This window comes from Rhincodon typus, chromosome 10, assembly GCF_021869965.1.
Source record: "Rhincodon typus isolate 14 chromosome 10, sRhiTyp1.1, whole genome shotgun sequence".
Taxonomy (NCBI): Eukaryota; Metazoa; Chordata; class Chondrichthyes; order Orectolobiformes; family Rhincodontidae; genus Rhincodon; species Rhincodon typus.
In genome coordinates this window covers 77,592,086-77,612,473 of record NC_063341.1, presented here as the reverse complement: position 1 = coordinate 77,612,473, position 20,388 = coordinate 77,592,086, and the positions used below count along the sequence as shown (strand labels likewise).

The window sequence follows — 20,388 nt, the reverse complement described above, 5'->3', positions numbered from 1 at the left end:
GATGGACAACTGCACCTCAAGATTTATTTGTTTGAAATTGCTGGATTGGAAGTTTTTTTTTAGTTCAAGGGAAACACAGTAGTGAGGGAGAGACTTTTTTCAGTTTATTTAATATTGGCTTGGGCAATTCTGTGAAGACCCTATGCGGTGACTCTTGTATAGAGCAGTGCTCCTGAGGAGCGGAGAATATCGTAAACTAGAGATATCTCAATGCTCCCAGTCTGGGTCTCCAATCCTGATGAGGACTTGAAGCTCAGTTTGCTATGGCAACTTCAAGAATAAACAATATCAGAGGTTTCAGTCTCGGAGTTAGGCTTGCGGTAACTGTGACTATCAAGGCATTAGGGAAAGGGATTCTGGTATTGTACTGCAACAAGTTTGCTGTTGGATACTGTATAGGGGATTTTTTTAAACTTGGGGGAATGTTTTGAGGCTAATGGGACTGTACTGTCACTTTGTGTTTAGAACTCTTTGAATTTGTGTTCATAAAATAAATAAGCTAATCAATTTATTCGCCTTCATTTCTTTTGATAAATTTCTGTTTTATTGTGAAAACGAAATGAGCAACATTGCTTCTCTCTCACTGAGAGACCACCCATTAAAATCAAAATCAAAACCAAAGCAAGATGCGATCTGTCAAGCCAAATTTCCATCTGGGATCTGACTTATCCAGTAAATAACATGAGCTAGGACCGTGACAACAAGAAGCCTGGAATAGACTAGTGCAGATACCCTGTGTTGTGTGGCTGAAGGAGACTCCAGAGAAGACTGGGTTTGAGGCTCTTAGGGGATTTGGATATCAGCAGCTTAGGGATGGTAGGGGAATGGGACTTAGTGAGTTGGGGCACTGACAGGAGACTTCTGGATAATCTCAAATGTTATGGATGGTTGAATGTGGGAAAGCAGCCAGGAATATGTTGGAACAGTCAAGTCTTAAGGTAAGGAAGGCATGAGTGAGTGGCATGGAGCGAAATGTTCCAGACTGGGCAAGGAAGGAAAGTTTCTTTCCCTGAAGCATGTTATTTGGGTTTTTACTAATACTTGAAAGGGAAGTTATTCCTGGGCTGAGTGGATAAGTCTTTGGTGCTAAATAGTTCTACCATTCTAATCTGTACCTTCAAGGTCTCTTCCACTGAAAACAGACTCAATCTGATTTGGATTCTCAAATTGCTGCAGGATTTGAATTTGTGTTGTCTGGTTTGAGAGTCCAGGTATTTGTAATTCAGTAAGGTGACACTACACTAGCCTACCCCATTAATGTACAGAATGGGAAGGTAGTATGGTGCCAATGGATTGTGACAGCACATGAGATGTCTCTGGAACCTCAAAATGAAAATGTAAGAAAATACAATGTTATGAGCACAGCCCAGTCCAATACACAAGCCAGCCTTCCATCCATTGACCCCATTTATATTTCCCACTGCCTCAGGAAGGCAGCCAACATGATCAAAGATCCCTCCCACCCTAGTTATAATCTCTTCCAACCTCTTCTGTCAGGCAGAAGGTTCAAAAGCTTAAACACACATATCAACAGCTTCTTCCCTGCTGTTATTAGTCTTCTGAATAGACCTCTCAAATTTAATGTTGATCTCGCTCTTTGTGCATTTTTTTTCTGCAGCTGTAACATCGTATTCCTTGCCCTGTTCTATTACCCTCTTGCACTTTGTACAGTATGATCTGCCTGCACTGCACACCAAACAAAACTTTTCTCTATACCTAGGTACATGTGACAATAATAAATCGAATCAAAATCAATTTCCCAAATCCCTCTGCTTTTTCAAAGCAACTGCTTTCACTGGCCACAGAATTACTGCTTGTGTTTTGTTTCAACTAGAATATATTGCCTCACACCTGATGTGATTCTGACTACTACATTATACGATTCTGAAACCATACAGGACAGAAAAGGTTTTCTGGCCCTGTGAGTCTTCACCGATTTTTAAAAAGCTACTCTAAGTCTACACTAGTCCCATTATCCAGCACTAGGCCCAAAGCCTTGAATGTTATGACATCTCAAGTGCTCATCCAAGCACTTTTTTTTTTGAAACGTTGAGGTTTCCTGCCTCAACTCCACTCCCAGGCAGTGCATTCCAGACCCCCACCACCCTTTGGGTGAAAAGGCTTTTCCCTCAAATCCCCTCTAACCCTCCTGCCATTCGCCCTAATATTGTGCCCTTTTGTTATTGACCCTTCAGCTAAGGGGAACACCATGTCCATCCCCCTCTTAATCTTATACACCCCATCGCATTTCCCCTGCTCTAAAGAAAACAACATGAGCTTATCCAGCCTCTCTTCGTCGCTGAAATGTTCCATCCCTGGAATCATCCTGGTGAACCTCCTCTGCACCTTCTCCAGTGCAATCACATCCTTCCTATAGTGTGATGACTAGAACTGTGTGCACGACTCCAGCTGTGGCCTCACCAAAGTCCTGTATAGCTCCAACGTAACTTCCCTGCTCTTATAATATATGCCATGACTAATCTTAAATTGTTCATTCGTCAATATTCCCCTTCTTAGAGTCAAAGGTTTATAGCATGGAAACAGGCCCTTTGGCCCAACTTGGCCATGGTGCCCAGTTTTCACAATTAAACTAGTCCCACTTGCTTGCATTTGGTCCATATCCCTCCATACCCGTCCCATCCGTGTACCTGTTTTAATGGTTCTTTAATGATGAAATTGTACTTACCTCCACCATATCTGTGGCAGCTCATTCCAGACACTCGGCACCATCTGTGTGGAAAAAGTTGCTTCTCTGGACCCTTTTGTATCTCTCGCCTCTCACCTTAAACTTATGACCTCTAGCTTTCGACTCCCCTACCATGGGGAAAAGCTGACTGCTATCTATCTTATTCATAAAAGTCTTGGCCTAGCCAGCCTCTCCTTTATAACTCAAACCTTCCAGTTCCGGTAGCATCCTCGTAAATCTTTTCTGCACTTTTTCTAGTTTAATATATTCTTTCTATATGAGGGCAACTCTTTTATTTAAATAAATGACCCTCACCTCAGTTTGGTATCACATGCAGAGTTTGACATGTGGTCCCTTCTTGCATAGTGCGTAAAGTGAGCAATTGATTATGATTCCACCCACAGCAATGTGGGTGACTCTTAGCTGCCCTCTGGGCAATTAGGGATGGGCAATAAACAACAGCCTGGCCAGTAATGACCACATCACCTGAATGAATTGGAAAAACATGTTCCAAGCTCTCATAACTTAACCATTTTGCCATCAAATATGCTTGTTGTAAAATACATACCTGACCCACTAGATGGAGTGTCATACCTGCCTTCCATCAACAGTAGCTATGACGAGGGGCTGGTGTTGGACTGGGGTGGACAAGGTCAGAAAACGCACAATGCCAGGTTATAGTTTTCAAATAAACCTGTTGAACTATAACCTGGTGTTGTGATTTCTGACCCTTTTCCATCAACAGCTGTAGGTTTAAAATGTCTTTTTGAACTAATGACTGGAATTTTAGCTGTGATTTGCTTTGTTTTAAATTTGCATTTCTTTCTTTCTCAAAGTACAAAGAAACACTCACTACATGATGGTGTTTGATGCCTTTATTGTTGTGATATGTTTGAGCTCGCTAATTCTCTGCACCCGATCTGTTATCAATGGAATAAAGCTGCAGCACGTATGTATGGGGCTGAATAAGGATGGTTTGTTTTAGTGCTTTTCTGTTGGAAAAAAGCACGCTGCTCAGTAACTGCTGCCGCTCTTTATCGTCCAGGAGTTTGTTGACTTCTTCTTGTTCCACTACAATAAAAATGTGGCGTGGTCTGATCGCATGGAGTTCGTTAACGGCTGGTACATCTTGATCATCATTAGTGACTTGCTGACCGTTATTGGATCGATCCTAAAAATGGAAATTGAGGCTAAGGTAAGGGACAAGAACAAGGATCCAGCCAGATGTTTGAACATGAGAACCTAGGAAGCAAGTCTGGGTCACGTTGTCCCTTGTGCCTGCTCCTCTGATTAATATGATCATTGCTGCTCATCGGACCTGCCTCCACTTTGCAGCCCACACACAAAAGGCAGCAGGACCCTGGAGCAACTTTCTGCGCATCACTGAGGATAAATAACACAGAGTGCAGAGTTGAGACTCTGTTACGTAAGAGTACATGGACATGAACGTATGAAGGGAGATCAGTCCTAGCCTACTGTAGTTATAAAATCAAAGCTTGGTATGTGAGTAACTGATATTGTAGTATTTGGCTTTAAGGTTCATAAATAATGATGCATTCAATTTTAAACCTGAAAACCATTCTTGATTTCTGTCTTCTCCTCCAGCGTTCAGTCTTAGACTCAAAGTCAAGGTGGCATTAAACCACACAATAAGACCACCCACTTCCTATAATTCTTTGAGACCAAAGATCTGTCTGTCCCTTGACAGAGAACAATGGGATGTAGACAATCCTACACAATCCCCTTGGGTGAAGAACTTTCACCTTGTTCTGGTCCTGAATGATCTGCTTATTCTGAAAGCGCTGACCGTGTTTTAGCTTCCTCAGCTTGGAAGAACCATCTGCCAGGGTCTATCCTGTCAAACTCCTTCAGAATCTTACATTTCAAATCTAGATGGACACTTCAGGTCAGCTGTGAAGAGTCATCTAGACTTGAAACGTAAGCTTGCTCTCTCTCTCTGTCTGACCCACTGTGATTTCCAACATTTTTTGTTTTTAGTACAGATTCTGGCGTCTGCAGTAATTGGTCCCTTCAGAATCTTGAATGTTTTAGTTACAGCCTCTCTCTCATTCTTCTAAACTCCAGAGAATACAGATGCAATTTTCCCAGCCCCTCACTTCCGCAATTTACTCACACCCTCACCCCAGGGTGATTTGGTAATTGGGGATGGTGCAGTAATGGGGGAGAGAAATAACTGGTTGTGGTTTAACCTGAGGGTCACCATGCCTTGGGTGAGGGGAGCGGTTGGGAAGCAGAGACCTTTTATGGTAATCTCAGCCTGTGTGGGAATACAAAATTTAACCCACTCTGTTGGCATCGCTCTGCATTGTAAACTAGCTGTCCAGCTAACTAAACCCCTCCGACACCCCACACCCCCAGAAGTTATTGTTAAGGTATTTGCTAACTTGGATTTTCAAATCTGAGAGAAGAGGTGTGTTGCAGCAGTGGATGTGCTGTTAACACCAGTCCCAGTTGAGAGGATTAATCTCCTGTTGAGGAGCTGTCACTTGTATAAAATCTCGTGGCTTATTGACATTGGAAATGAACTCAGCAGACAGCTGCTATCTACCCAGTTGAAGTTTGAACTGGCTATTTGACTCGTGCATCTCCTGTTTCTTTGAAAGTCCTTTGCAATTAAATCCCCACCTCTCTTTGGACATGCCCTCTTGTCTCTGCCTGTCTCTACTGTCTTAGAAATTTCTCCTTTTTCAACCAATTCCTTTTGGAAAGTCACAACTGAATCCCCTCCCAGGTGTTAATTTCCAGGTCCTCACTTGCTGCGTTTGTAAACATATAAAATAGTAGCAGTCGTAGGCCAAATGGCCCTTTGAACCATTCTAATGGCTGAACTGGTTGTGATTGAAGTTTTTGAGAAGATTTGGAGCTCGGGTTGTGACGAGGTTGCAGACTTGTTCGCTGAGCCGGTGTATTTGATCGCAGATGTTTTGTTACCCTCCTGGGTAACATCGCCAGTGTGCTTCCGGTGAAGCGTTGGTGCTCTGTCCCATTTGCTATTTATATGCCTCGGTTTGCTGGGGTGGTTGGCATTACTTTCAGTTGTGCTTTTCGGTGGTTTGTATACCAGGTCCAGTTCAATGTGTTTGTTGATGGAGTTCCAGTTGGAATGCCAGGTCTCCAGGAATTCCCTGGCATGTCTCTGTTTGGCTTGTGCTATTATGGATGTGTTATCCCAGTCGAATTCGTGTCCTTCTTTGTCTGTGTGTATTGAGACCAGTGAGAATTGGTCGTGCCCCTTGGTGGCTAGTTGGTGTTCATGTATCCTTATTGTCAGTTTTCTTCCAGTTTGGCCTGTGTAATGTTTCTCACAGTCCTTGCATGGTATTTTGTATAATACGTTAGTTTTATTGGTTGTGGGTATAGCAGGGTGATGAAACGTCTGCAACCAAACTCACAGGCGCAAGCCTACAACTTCATGATATAACAAGGTGTAGAGCTGGATGAACACAGCAGGCCAAGCAGCATCAGAGGAGCAGGAAAGCTGACGTTTCGGGTCTAGACCCTTCCAGCATCGGCAGTTCCTACTATCTCTCTACAACTTCATTGTTGTGATTGAATTAATTACATTTTCCTTCTCTTTCTCCAAGCCCTAGTTCTTTTGCCAATTATTTAAAATTTGTGACATTTAATTAAAGAATTGCTCTCTGCATCATTTATTTTTACGTATTCTACAAATCCTTTTTATAATTTTTGAACATCTCTATCTTCAGCCTGCTCCCCCACTTCAGATTAGCACTCCCAATTGCTCTCTACACAGTGGTCTTACATCTCCCACATCAGCTGTTCTGTGGAATTTTCAACATTTGGAAATCTCCCATGAAAGGCGATTGATGCGAGATCAATTGTTACTATTTAAACAGAGTGATAGATTGTTAATAATCAAAGGCATCAAGGGAATATGGGGCAAAGACTGGGAGACAGAGTTAGTCGTTGCAGTTCAGCCATGAACACATTAAAATGTGGAACTAGTTTGAGGCTGAACAACCTTCCTGAATTCCTAACTCGATCAGGGTTTACCGTACACAAAGCTTAAACATGTTTTTTTTTCTTTCCATTACAGAGCTTTGCATCCTATGATGTTTGCAGCATCTTATTGGGAACAGCCACTTTGCTGGTTTGGGTCGGAGTCATCCGATATTTGGGCTTTTTTGAAAAGTATAATGTAAGAGCTGGTGAAATTCTCCTGGCTTTCTCCGTCACCTTTTGAACATCTGTCTTCCTCTCTTCTCCTTTTTTTGTAATTTTGACCGCCCGTTTTGGTTTTGTTGCAGGTTCTTATTTTAACACTGCGAGCAGCCTTCCCCAATGTTATTCGGTTTTGTTGCTGTGCCTCTATGATTTACCTGGGTTACTGCTTCTGTGGGTGGATTGTACTTGGACCTTACCATCAAAAGGTGAGTAAAGGTGTATATTCATTGCAAATTCTAAAGGTCTAGGTTCTTGTGCTGTATTTGGACAAAGTGTTTAGATAGCATATTTGGGGAAAAAAATAAAGACCCAGTATGCTTTCATAGCTATAGAAGGGGAGTGAGAGGTATTGGCAAAATGGTAATGTTATTGGATTGAGGATGGATTCAAATCCTGGTATGGCAGATGGTGAAATTTTAACTCAAAATCTGGAATTAAAAAGGTACCTCTGTAACCATTGTCACAAACATCCCTCTGGTTCACTAATGTCACTTTTTTTTTTGTGACTCCAGACCCGCTGCATTGATTCTTAACTACCCGCTGGGGAATTAGGGATGGACAATAAATTCTGGCCTAGCCAGTGACACCACATTCAGTAAATGGATTTTTAAAACAAAACTTGCAGAAGGAGGCCATTTGGCCCATCATACCTATGCTACCTTTCCTTTGAAAGAGTGTTTGTGCTTTTTCCCACATCCCTGTCTATTGTCTGTGACCATCTACCTTGCTGAGGTTACCAACCTCTCCCCTTGTCTGAGGCATGGTGACCCTCAGGTTAAACCACTGCCAGTTATCCCCCTCACTTTTAGAGAATAGCTTTATGGTCTGGTAAGACTATGGTAACATTTCTTTCTTCATTCCTTTACGGGATGAGGGTGTCACTGACCAGGCAGCATTTATTGTCCATCCCAAATTGCCCAGAGTCAACCATATTGCTGTGGGTCTGGAGTCACATGTAGGCCTGACTCAGTAGGGATGGCAGTTTCCTTCCCTAAAGGACATTAGTGAACCAGATGGGTTTTTCCAACAATCGACAATGGATTCATGGTCATCATTAGATTCTTAATTCCAGATATTTATTGAATTCAAATTCCACCATCTGCCTTGGTGGGATTCGAACCCGGGTCCCCAGAACGTTATCCAGGTCTCTGGATTAACAGTCCAGCGATAATACCACTAGGCCATCACCTCCCTTTAAGGGGCTTGTCCCAGCTCCCTTTTGTACACAGAGCTAGTTTCCACCACATCTTGGGTAGAACATTTTGAATTCTGGCAACTTGGTCTGAAGAGAATTTCTCCATCTCCCCTCTGGATCTTGTGCCAGTGATTTTGCACCTTAATACCTAATTGTTGGCCATTATCAAAGGGATCCATTTTCTCTCCTTTATTTTATCAAAACCTTTCACCGTTGTGGGAGCCTCTTTAATGTTACCTCTTAATTGTCTCTAAACCACTGAGAACAGTCATAATCTTTCCAAGCTTTCCTCATCATTGAAGTCCGTCATCCTATGTAGCATTTGGGTGATCCTCCTCTGAAACCTCTTCAAGACCTGTACATCTCTCCAGAAGCACATTCCTCAAAATTGTCCAGAATATCCCAACTGAGGCCTACCTGGTGCCTTATAATGTTTGAAAGGATCTTTTTAATTTAGTTATCTATTCCTTTACTTATAAACCATATACTTTCTTTTCCAAAAAAATAAACTGGAATATTAACTTGCTATGCCATTGTTTAAAGATTTATGTTCATAAACACCCAAGACCCCTCTCACCATTGACACATTTCCTGACCTGCAGCTAGCACCTTCTGATAGTGTTGTTTGGACAACAATGATCCTACCATGACAAACTGAGAATAATTGTTTGCCTTGGGTTTCTCCCTCAACAGTTTCGATCCTTGAATGTGGTTTCCGAGTGCCTCTTCTCGTTGATCAATGGAGATGACATGTTTGCGACCTTTGCTGCAATGGAGGACAAGAGCTATGTGGTCTGGGTGTTCAGTCGAATCTATCTGTCCACCTTCATTAGCCTTTTTATCTACATGGTTCTAAGTCTCTTCATAGCCCTGATTACTGACACTTACGAAACTATCAAGGTAAGGAATCTTCCTGCCATTATATGGTGTCAATTTCCAGAATCAGCTATTTGTTACAGCTGGGCGTCATCCAAAAATGAAAGGCCACTCGGCCCCTTGAGCCTGCCCTGCTGTTCAATAAGATTGCAGCTAATCTAATTGTTCCACGTTCCCATGTCCTCAATCGTGCGTTGCTTTGTACATCAAGAATCTATCCACCTGTCTTTAGAAATATTCATGGACTCCTCTTCCACCCTCATGGTGTTTTTTTTGCTTTTGAGGAAGAATGTTCCAAAGAGTTACGACCCTCTGATGAAAACAAGTCTCCTCATCTCTGTCTCAATGGGGGCGGTTGGGGGCCACCTCTTGAATTTTCAAACATGACCCCTTGGTTCTCAAGTCTCCCACAAGAGGAAACCTCCTCTCCACATTGATCCTGTCCAACCCCTTCAGTATCTTGTCTGTTTTGGTCAAGTTGTTTCAGACTCTTCAAAATTGCGGTGACCGCAAGCCCAGTCTGTCCAACTTCTCCTCGTGAGACAGTCTGCCTCGTGGGTCACATAGCGCACACTGGGTGAGAGATCGTAAATGAAGCAGGAGATTTTTTTAAAAACGTATTTGGAGGCTGCACAATGCTGCATGTTGAATTCTGAAACTTGCCTCTGTAGTGACTAAACTCATAATGTTTTCAGATTCCTTCAGTTTCAGATGCTGAATTCATTTAAAATCTAGAAATTAAAATGTCACTGGTATCTGTAAGAGATTTTCCAATCAATCAGATGTTATGACACATCTCTGGAGCAGGTGCAACTTGAAACTGAGCCTCCTGGCCTAGAAGTAGAGACATTACCACTGCTCCACCAACGTCCTGTCAGATATCTGTAAAGCTGTCTGATCAGTAGGTTTTCTAACTGTCCAAATCATTTCCTTTTCTGAAGGATGTCTAACTCCAAGCCCACTCTTTTTTTTTTTAAGAACAGATTGATTCCTTGGATGGCAGGACTGATATATGAAGAGAGATTGGATCAGTTAGGATTATGTTCACAAGTTTAAAAGAATGAGGAGGAATCTCATAGGAACTTACAAAATTCCGAACGGGACTAGACAGGTTAAAGGTAGGAAGAATGTTCCCGATGACTGTGGGAGTACAGAACCAGAGGGTCACTATCTGAGTATACAAGGCAGGCCATTTAGGAGTGAGATGAAGGGAAATGTTTTCACGCAGAGAGCAGTGAGCCTGTGGAATTCTCTGCCACTGAAATGGTTCAGGCCAAAACAGTGCATGTGTTTGAAAAGGAGCTAGATAGCCTTTTGCTCCCTTTAGCCTTAAGAGCTACATGGGGAGAAAGCAGGAACAGGGGACTGAGTTGGATGATCATCCATGATCGTATTGAATATGTGAAGGGCTGAATGGCCTGCTCCTGATCCTACTTTTCTATGTATCCAATCAAATCAGAATGAGCAATAAATACTGGCTTTGCCTGTGGTGCCCATGTCCCGAGAATAATGCGTGCTTTATACTGACTGTTCCCTCAATGCAGGTATTAACAACTGATATTCTACCATTTCCATTGGTTTTTGTAGCGTGTGTGCATGTGAGAGAGAAAAAGAGAAATGTTTTGAGACGTGACTTGAGCACTTGATATCTGGAGGTTGGATAATCATTTGAGACAATTCTGGAGCTGAATGGGTCAAAACATTTCCCACTGACACGAGAGGTTACTCCCCCCGTACTGGCTGTGGAATGAGCAGGGGGAAAACACTAGATGTTTAGGATTGAGAGGAGGAGAAAATTCCTTCCTCAAAGGATTGCGAATCTTTGGAATCTTCTCCCCAGAGGACTGTGAATTCTCCATCAGTATATATTATTAAGGCTGGGAGAGACAGATTTTTGGTCTCCTTGGGAATGGCAGAAATGGGGAGCAGGTGAGAAAGTGGAGTTGAAGATGAAGATCAGCCATGATTTTATTGGATGGCGGAGCAGGCTTGATGGTCTCCTGACTTTATTTCTTCTGTCCATTATTCCTCTCTTTAACTCAATTTGTTCCTGTCTCTTTGTGCATTTCCTGCTGTAGTAATGAGATATAGTTTCTTTTATCAAACGATTGAGACTGGAGCCCAATGATCGACCCAAAAGTGTGAAATGATATTGACTGGACTTCACAATTACTACATAGGCTGTGGAGTGCCTGAGAGATTTATAGATGAAATACATCTAATAATATTTTATCTATTTGTATTTTTCAAACTACCTTGTGACTCACTGTGGCCAGTGCACTGGTTGTCTGGCACAGGAGATAAGTGTAATGATGACTCTTTGTAAGAGTCTATACTTACTTCTGTATCAACTTTTCTCCCTCCAACCTCCCATCTCACAACCTCACGTTTGAAACTGTAACTTTTTGGGTTCTGATAATTATTGGGGAACCATTCCAGATTGACTTTTAATTTTACATTTGATCAGAATGTCTATAATTGCAGCTAACCACAACATTTTGAACCGTCTGATTTTGATTTCTAGACAAGATGTACTGACAGAGAGCTTATCTCCTGGGTTGACGAGATTGGTAAACAAAATTCAACAATGTGTGTAATACGTTGTTCTCAATATCAAATTGTAGTTGCTATTTTCTTCCTCCCTTTAGCTTTACCAGCAGGAGGGCTTTCCTCAGACTGACCTGCGTGTTTTTATAGCGGAGTGTAAAGACCTGCCAGATTCTGGCAGGTATAGAGTGGAAGCTGAGACGCGCCTCTCTCTCGCTTGCTGTTGTCACAGGTGAGTTTGTATCAAAGATCTGTTTGTCAGTTGGTGTTGTCATCTTTGAGTGCCATGATCTCCTGCTCCATGTCCCATGTCCCATGCTGCTCTTGTACGTAAGACCATTAGAGATGGGAGCAGAAATTAGGCCGTTTGGTCCGTCACGTCTGCTCTGCCATTCAATCATGGCTGATAAGTTTCACAACCCCATTCTCCTGCCTTCTCCCCATAACCTTTTGATCCCCTTGACAATCGAGAACTTATCTATCTCTGTCTCAAATATACTCAATGACCTGGCGCCGACAGCCTTCTGTGGCAGTGAATTCCATAGATTCACCACTCTCTGGCTGAAGAAGCTTCTCTTCATCTCAGTTCTAAAGGCTGTTTCCTTTCCTCTAAGGCTGTGTCTTTGGGTCCTAGTCTCTCCTGCTAATTGAAACATCTTCCTAACATCCACTTTATCCAGGCCCATTCACTAATTTATAAGTTTCAATTAGACTGCACCCTTCCACACGCTTGCCCCCCCACCCCCATCCTTCTAAACTCCACTAAGTGTAGACCAGAGTCCTCAAACGTTCCTCATACGTTAAGCCTTTCATTCCTGGGATAATTCTAGTGAACCTTCTCTGGACTCACTCCAGGGCCAGTACATCCTTCCTGAGAGATGGGGGCCAAAATTGCTCACAATATTCTAAATGTGGTCTGACTAGAGCCTTATAAAGTTTCAGAAGTACATCCCTGCTTTTATATTCTAGTCCTCTCAAAATAAATGCCAACATTATATATGCCTTCCTAAGTACTGACTCAACCTGCAAGTTTACCTTAAGAGAATCCTGGACTAGAACTCTCAGGTCCCTTTGTACTTCAGACTTCTGAATTTTCTCCCAATTTAGGAAATAGTACATGCTTTTGTTCTTCTTACCAAAGTGTATGACCTCACACTTTCCCATGTTGTACTCCATCTGCCACTTCTTTGCCCATTTTCCTAACCTGTCCAAAACCTCCTGCAGCCTCCCTGTATCGTCAATGCTACCTGTCCCTCTACCTATCTTTGTATCGTCTGCAAACTTAGCCAGAATGCCTTCAGTTCTTTCATCTAGATCATTAGTGTACAAAGTGAAAAGTTGTGGTCCCAACACTGACCCTTGCGGAACACCACTTGTCACTGGCTGCCATCCTGAGAAAGACCCTTTTATCCCCACTTTCTGCTTTCTGCCAGACTGCCAATCTTCTCTCCATGTTAGCACCCTGCCTCTAACACCATGGGCCCTTATCTTACTCAGTAGCCTCCTGTGCAGCACCTTATCAAAGGCCTTCTTGAAGTCCAGGTAGATAATATCTATTGGCTCTGCTTGGTCTAACCTGCTCATTACTACTTCAAAGAGTTCTAACAGATTCGTCAGGCATGACCTCCCCTTGATGAACCCATGCTGCCTGCCCTATTTTACATGCACATCCAAGTATTCAGAAATCTCATCCTTCACAATGGACTTCAAAATCTTACCAATGACTGAGGTCAGGCTAATCGGCCTGCCAGTTCCCAACTTTTGCCTTACTGCCTTCTTAGACAGGGGGGTTCATTAGTGATTTTCCAGTCCTCTGGGACTGTCCCTGACTCCAGTGTTTCCTGGAAGATCACCACCAATGCCTCCACTATCTCTTCAGCTAGCTCCTCAGAACTCTGGGGTGTAGTCCATCTGGTCCAGGTGACTTATCCACTTTCAGACCTTTTTCTGTTTTTTCTAGCACCTTCTCCGTGGTGATGGCCACCATTCTCACCTATGCCCCACCCCCCCCAACTTTCTTAAATTTTTAGGATGTTACTCATGTCTTCCACCATGAAGACTGATGCAAAGTACTTGTTCAGTTCCTCTGCCATTTTTGTTCCCCGTTACTACTACTACACCATCATTTTCCAGTCACCCAATGTCCACTTTTGCCTTTCCTTTGTCCTTTTATATATCTAAAGAAACTCATTGCAATCTTCTTTTATGTTACGGCTAACTTACCCTTCTATTTAATCTTCTCCCTCCTTATTTCATTTTTGATTGTCCTCTGTTGGTCTTTGTAGATTTCCCAATCCCCTGGCTTCCCACTGCCCCATTATATGCTTTCTGTTTTACTTTTATTTTGTCTCTGACTTCCCTTGTCAGCCATGGTTGCCTTGTCTTCTGTTTAGTATGCTGCTTTTTGCTGGGTCTCTGGAATTTATCCCAGAAACTCCTGCCATTGCTGTTCTACTGTCATTCCTTTTAGGCTCCTGTTTCAGTCAATTCTGCCCAGCTCCTCCCTTATGCCTCTGTAGTTGCCTTTATTCAAAGTTACATCTGATTCCAGCTTCTCTCTCTCAAATTGCAGAGTAAATTCTATCATATTATGATCACTGCCTCCAAAGGTTCCTTCACCCTTAAGCTCCCTTATTAAGTCTGCCTCATTGGACAACACTAAATCCAGAATTGTCTGTTCCCTAGTGGGCTCCATGACGAGCTGCTCCAAAAAGCCATCCCACAGCCGCTCCACAAATTCCTTTTCTTGTCATGCTCTACCTACCTGATTTTCCCAGTCCACCTGCATATTGAAACCCCCATGATCACTGTAACCTTGCCTTTCTTACATACCTTTTCTATCTCCTGGTATATCTTGTACCCCACATACTTACTCCTGTTTGTTGGCCTGTAGATAACTCCCATTATGGTTTTTTTACCTTTCATGGTTCCTCAACTCTACCCACACAGATTCTACATCTTCTGATCCTATGTCATTTCTTACTATCGATTTCATTTCCTAATAAGGTACCTCCAGCCCCTCTGCCCATCTTGCCTGTCTTTTCAATAGGATATATATCCTTGGATGTTTAGCTCCTAGTCCCGATCCCTTTGCAGCCACATCTCCGTGATGCCCACCACATCATACCTGCCAATTTCGAACTGCGCCACAAGCTCATTTACCTTATTTCGTATATTGCGTGTATTCAGATACAGCACCTTCAGTCCTGAATTTACCATCCCTCTTCTCGTTGTCATCCCCTAACCCGATGTGCTTGAAGTTAGATTCTAAACCTTTCCAAACACTCCTGTCCTATTAAAGTCTCCATACTTTAATAATCTGTCCTGTGGGCTCCTTTCTTTTCATGTTTTTCCATGCAGTTAAATCCACCACCACATGTTAACCTGCTGCTTTGTTTCCTATTGGCCATTATACTTGGAGTTTTACCTTTCCTTTTCTCCACCCAACTCCCGCACCACCTTCCACAGAAACACAGAAAATAGGAAACTCTTTATTAATTTCCCCTCTTTCTCCAGCCTTTTCCAGCACTTTCATTTGTGTCTCTGTTTGTTCCTATATTCTGCCATCCTCCTATGCGTCTACATCTTGTATATAGTCAGCTTAATGTTATGACAGTGATGTAGGTCTTTGAGATTTTTGTTTACTGTGGAAGTCACTCGCTGAACAAATTCAAACACGTCTGCCAATGTACTTTGACAAAAGAATGCAGGAGTTAAATACATAAGGAAAACGTAACACAAACTATAGTTCTCCAGACAAGAACAATTGGAATTAACTCACTATAGATGTTTGAAAAAATTGTCCCTTTTCACCCTGGCAATAACCTTGCAGACACTCAAACCTCAGTGAAGGGTGACCCTACCTTCACACTGAAGTTTCTTGCATATCTAGCATGGCTGTAATTAGGTTCCTGCCAACAAACCACCATTTTCTTCAGTTAATGTCTCTTGCCAAGACCCTTTAAAACAAACTACAAACTTAGCTCACTTACTACGCTTAGCATGGGTTCCCTAAATTCATGTTTTCAATAGCCTTGTAGGACGACTTCCTCTACAGCCATTCCTGGGATGTTATTTCTATCACCTGCAGTGAACACTGATGCAAAATACACATTTAATTCACATGTCATCTCCTTTTCTCAATTAACTGGTTTTATATTTCTCATGACCCTCCTCTCCTAACTATCCTAACTTTCCCTCCTTCATTAGCCCGTTCTATCATTCCTTGCTTTTATAAGATTGTGTTCAATTTTTTATAACCTGTCTTTACACAATTACTTTTTCTTTAAGTTTGGTGTTACCTTTCGTGTTTTTAGTTGACCACAGACAGTGGATTTGCCCCCAGAATCTTTTTTCCTCGTTAGAATGTATTATTTCTGTTATATTATGAAATATTCTCTCGGATATCGGCCACTGCATCTCTGTTGACCTGCTCCTTAATCTAATTTACCAGGTCACTCTTTAGCTCATTTGCCTTTCATTCCCTCGTAATTGTCCTTTATTTAACTATAAAATACTAATCTTTGATTGACTCCTTTCTCCCTCAAACAAGAGGTGAAATTCATGTGTATTCTTATCACTCCTTTACAACGTTCCCACAATGGGCCTCTAATCTTCATAAATTCTTGCATCTATCCAAACGTGCTCCCTAAATAAAGGCCATGTCGTTCTTGTGGCTACCTCACCTCTTCAATGGCTTTCTGTGTCACGTTGCCCTGGTCAGAGAGCTCACCCAGCCTGTAGCCTTCACTCTCATGCAGACAGGCTGAAAGTAATTCTGACATGAGATAGTAGTGGCCATGGGTACCCACATGGGCCCAAGCTATGCCTGCCTCTTTGTAGGATACGTGGAACAATCCCTCTTCCATACCTACACTGGCCCCAAACCCCACCTCTTCCTCCGTTACATTGATGACTGTATCGGCGCCGCCTCGTCCTCCCACGAGGAGCTCGAACAGTTCATCCACTTCACCAACACCTTCCAAAGTTCACCTGGACCATCTCCGATACCCCTCTCTCCTTCCTGGACCTCTCTGTTTCCATCTCTGGCAACCACCTGGAAACCGATATCCATTTCAAGCCCACCGACTCCCACAGCTACCTAGAATACACCTCCTCCCACCCACCTTCCTGCAAAAATGCCATCCCCTATTCCCAATTCCTTCACCTCCGCTGCATCTGCTCCCAGAATGAGGCATTCCACTCCCGAACATCTCACATGTCCTCGTTTTTCAAGGACCGCAACTCCCCCACTACACACACACACACCCCCCCCCCCCCCGTGGTCGAAAATGCGCTCGACTGTGTCTCCCGTATTTCCCGCAACTCATCCCTCGCACCCCCTCCCCGCAATAACAACCAAAACAGAATCCCCCTCGTCCGTACGTACCACCCCACCAACCTCCGGATCCAACGCATCATCCTCCGACACTTCCGCCATCTGCAATCCGGCCCTACCACCAAAGACATTTTTCCCTCCCCACCCTTATTTGCTTTCCGGAGGGACCACTCTCTCCGTGACTCCCTTGTCCGCTCCACACTCCCCTCCAGCCCCACCACACCCAGCACTTTTCCCTGCAACCGCAAGAAGTGCTACACCTGCACCTACACCTACCCCCTCACCCCCATCCCAGGCCCCAAGAAGACCTTCCACATCAAGCAGATGTTTGCCTGCACGTCTGCTAATGTGGTATACTGTATCCGCTGTTCCCGTTGTGGCCTCCTCTACATCGGGGAAACGAAGCGGAGGCTTGGGGACCGCTTTGCGGAACACCTACGCTCGGTTCGCAATAAACAACTGCACCTCCCAGTCACGAACCATTTCAACTCCCCCTCCCATTCCTCAGACGACATGTCCATCCTGGACCTCCTGCAGTGCCACAACGATGCCACCCGAAGGTTGCAGGAACAGCACCTCATATTCCGCTTGGGAACCCTGCAGCCCAATGGTATCAATGTGGATTTCAAAAGCTTCAAAATCTCCCCTCCCCCTACCGCATCCCAAAATCAGCCTAGCTTGTCCCTGCCTCCCTAACCTGTCCTTCCTCCCACCTATCCCCTCCTCCCACCTCAAGTCGCACTCCCATCTCCTACCTACTAACCTCATCCCGCCCCCTTGACCTGTCTGTCCTCCCTGGACTGACCTAACTCCCCACCTACACTCACCTTTACTGGCTCCATCCCCGCCTCCTTGACCTGTCTGTCTCCTCTCCATCTGTCTTCTCCTCTATCCATCTTCTATCCGCCTGCCCCTCTCTCCCTATTTATTTCAGAATCCCCTTCCCCTCCCCCATTTCTGAAGAAGGGTCTAGGCCCGAAACGTCAGCCTTCCTGCTCCTCTGATGCTGCTTGGCCTGCTGTGTTCATCCAGCCCTGCACCTTGTTATCTCTGTAATTCTGACATGTTGAGCTATTGCAAAGGCTGAGGGACCTGCTATCTGGGCTCTCCTTACCTGTTTCACAGTTGTACCTTCCTGTTTCTGTCACCTGTCTGTCACCTTTTTTAAATAGGTTTTAAGTAACTATATGCTTATTCAATTATTTATTTTACTTTTAAAAATATTTTATTAACCTTGCCAGCAGTTTATGCACAGTTTTGAACCTTAGGAATAGAATGGAGAATAACTGTTACATCTCACTGAGGTCTCATGCTGTGTCTCTGTCTCCTGTTGTGTTAAAATGACCCTTTTCTGATACTGAGCAACATGAGAGACATTAAGTTTTATTTTGAGAATGCTCCCGTGAAGTGAGTTCGTGTCACTGGGGCTTTCTGGGATGCAAGGTGTTCTGTAAATGCAAGTTGTACGTTGGCACGGTTTGATGGAACAAAGGTGGTATGGGAGGCTCCTGAGCGAGAGAGTTAGCATTAGATATGGGTCTTGGTGCACTTAAAACCTACAGAATCATCTTGCAAAGTTATTGGGGGGAGTGTATATGGCTTTGGTATGCTGATTGTTCTGTCTGCTCCTCTCATAACATGTGCACAGTGCTAAATAATTCATGACTGCATGTTAAAGATCAGTGGAGAATGTTTCACAGTATTGTATCCCATTAGTTCCAGTTCCAATACTCTGGGACACAGATTCAAGGTTTTGGGAATTTACATTGCACGGCGAGCAGGACTAATGCTGGTGCTCGTTTTCTTAATTAAAATTGTAGATGTGGAGGTAGTGATGTATTTCAAAAGGAAACTGGATGAAAAATTCAGACAAATAAACTTTCTCCGGGTAATGGTGTAGAATAGGAGGCAATGGGACTGACTCTGTAGCAGACCGTATGGGCTGAATGGCCACTTCCTGGGACATTACAACTTTGGCAACAGAACATTTGGAGAGTACGATTTGGTGAATGGTCTTCCACTTCAAGTTTTGTTTCCTTGAACATTTTATAGGTCTGATACAGGAACATAGATGTGCAAAGGAGACCCTTCAGCATTCCAAGTCTGGCCTGAGAAAGTGGAGACTGCCAACTGAATAAATTATGATGCTGGTGAGAAAGGGAGAAACAGTCCTTGCTCATGTTCGTTTCAATCGATTGTGAGCTGACGTACTCATATGGTGCAAGGGCACACAACCTGATTTGCAACTGGATATTCGGCTTTGAAGAAACAATGACCTTCTGAACTGCTGCACTTTGACATGATATTTAATATGAGGGATCTGACTGCAGATAAGATTGTCCAATGTTACTGGTTTAGCCACACATGAGTTGTGATTGTCATAATAACCTCCTTTTACTTGTATCAATCTGTGAGGTCAGTATGTCATTAAGACTTGGTCTTTGTTAAAGTCTCTAATTTTAGGATGAACTGTATCATCTGGAGTCTTTTTAAAAAAAGAATCTTGCTCTGTGTAATTGTCCTGAAGCTCTGATGATGATAACTCTGTGCAATTCTTGATAAGCATTGCAGTAGGGGACTCTCGAAGCATTGCTAGCCATTGGTTCAGTAGAAAAAAAACTTCTGGTTCAACAACTCTCCACCTAAACTCTACTCTCAAGTGGATCGAATTATCCTGTGTTGGCAGTGTGAAGAGGAAAGATCCAGCGAATATTAGAAATAAAATCAAAGTGCTGGAGAAAGTTGGGAGGTCTTACAAGTATGTGAGTGAAATAGAATCTGTTTGGCACCAGTTGCAGACCCTTTGTTACCTACATTGTCTTTATTTCTGTTTTCTGTTGACTTTTTGTTTCTTTTTTCATTTCCTGTGCAGAATTCTTGGGGTTTCTAATGGGAGGCTGCATGGCTCCCAATGGATGGGGGGATGGAGAAGTTTCCGAAAGTGTGATTGAGTATTGACTGCAGATCATGTTACAAACCAAAACGCGATGTCGATGATAAAATGGGCTAATTTGGAGGCAACATTCAACTATTTTATATACTAATCATTTGGATTCTGAGAATTGTAATATATTTGGCAAATCTTAATCAGAATGAGGAATATTGCAAATTTTCAGTAAATAGGATTTTGTCTATGGATGTGAAATAAATTGGAGGAGCTTCTGATCTACATGGTGTTCTTTGCTTTTTCTGGAATGTCTGAAAGTTATTTCAAAGAGGGCTCATTCAAATAATTTGTGGGAGTGATGCCCATATTTTTCATGCGCAAGATGTGAGTGTTGCTGGCTGGGTCTGTATTTATTGCCATTCTTAACTGTCCTTGAGAAGGTGGTGGTAAGGTACCTTCTTGATCTGCTGTCGTCCATGTAGTGTAAGGGGACACAGTGCTGTTAGGAAGCAAGCTCCAAGATTATAATGTGTCAGCCAATACTTATCCTTCAACCAACATCACCAAGTTATTTATCACTGTGGGATGTTGCACTGTTTCCTACATTAGAACAGTGACTATATTCACACAGATTCTTACCTTTTGCTTTACAT

General features: G+C 43.1%; 1 protein-coding gene across 3 annotated transcripts in view; it reads left to right on the top strand.

Moving 5' to 3' along the window:
- LOC109922856 (mucolipin-3-like) overlaps positions 1 to 20,017 on the top strand; it is a 50,282-nt gene extending 30,265 nt beyond the window's left edge. For all 3 annotated transcript variants that reach the window (XM_048602486.1, XM_020522889.2, XM_048602485.1), the window contains 7 exons: positions 3,523 to 3,635; positions 3,732 to 3,881; positions 6,765 to 6,866; positions 6,976 to 7,098; positions 8,781 to 8,987; positions 11,612 to 11,742; positions 18,901 to 20,017. In XM_048602486.1, the coding sequence (XP_048458443.1) occupies positions 3,523 to 3,635; positions 3,732 to 3,881; positions 6,765 to 6,866; positions 6,976 to 7,098; positions 8,781 to 8,987; positions 11,612 to 11,742; positions 18,901 to 18,919 (845 nt within the window). In that variant the 3' untranslated portion in view covers positions 18,920 to 20,017. The remainder of the gene's footprint in view (positions 1 to 3,522; positions 3,636 to 3,731; positions 3,882 to 6,764; positions 6,867 to 6,975; positions 7,099 to 8,780; positions 8,988 to 11,611; positions 11,743 to 18,900) is intronic.
- The last annotated feature ends 371 nt before the right edge of the window (positions 20,018 to 20,388 follow it).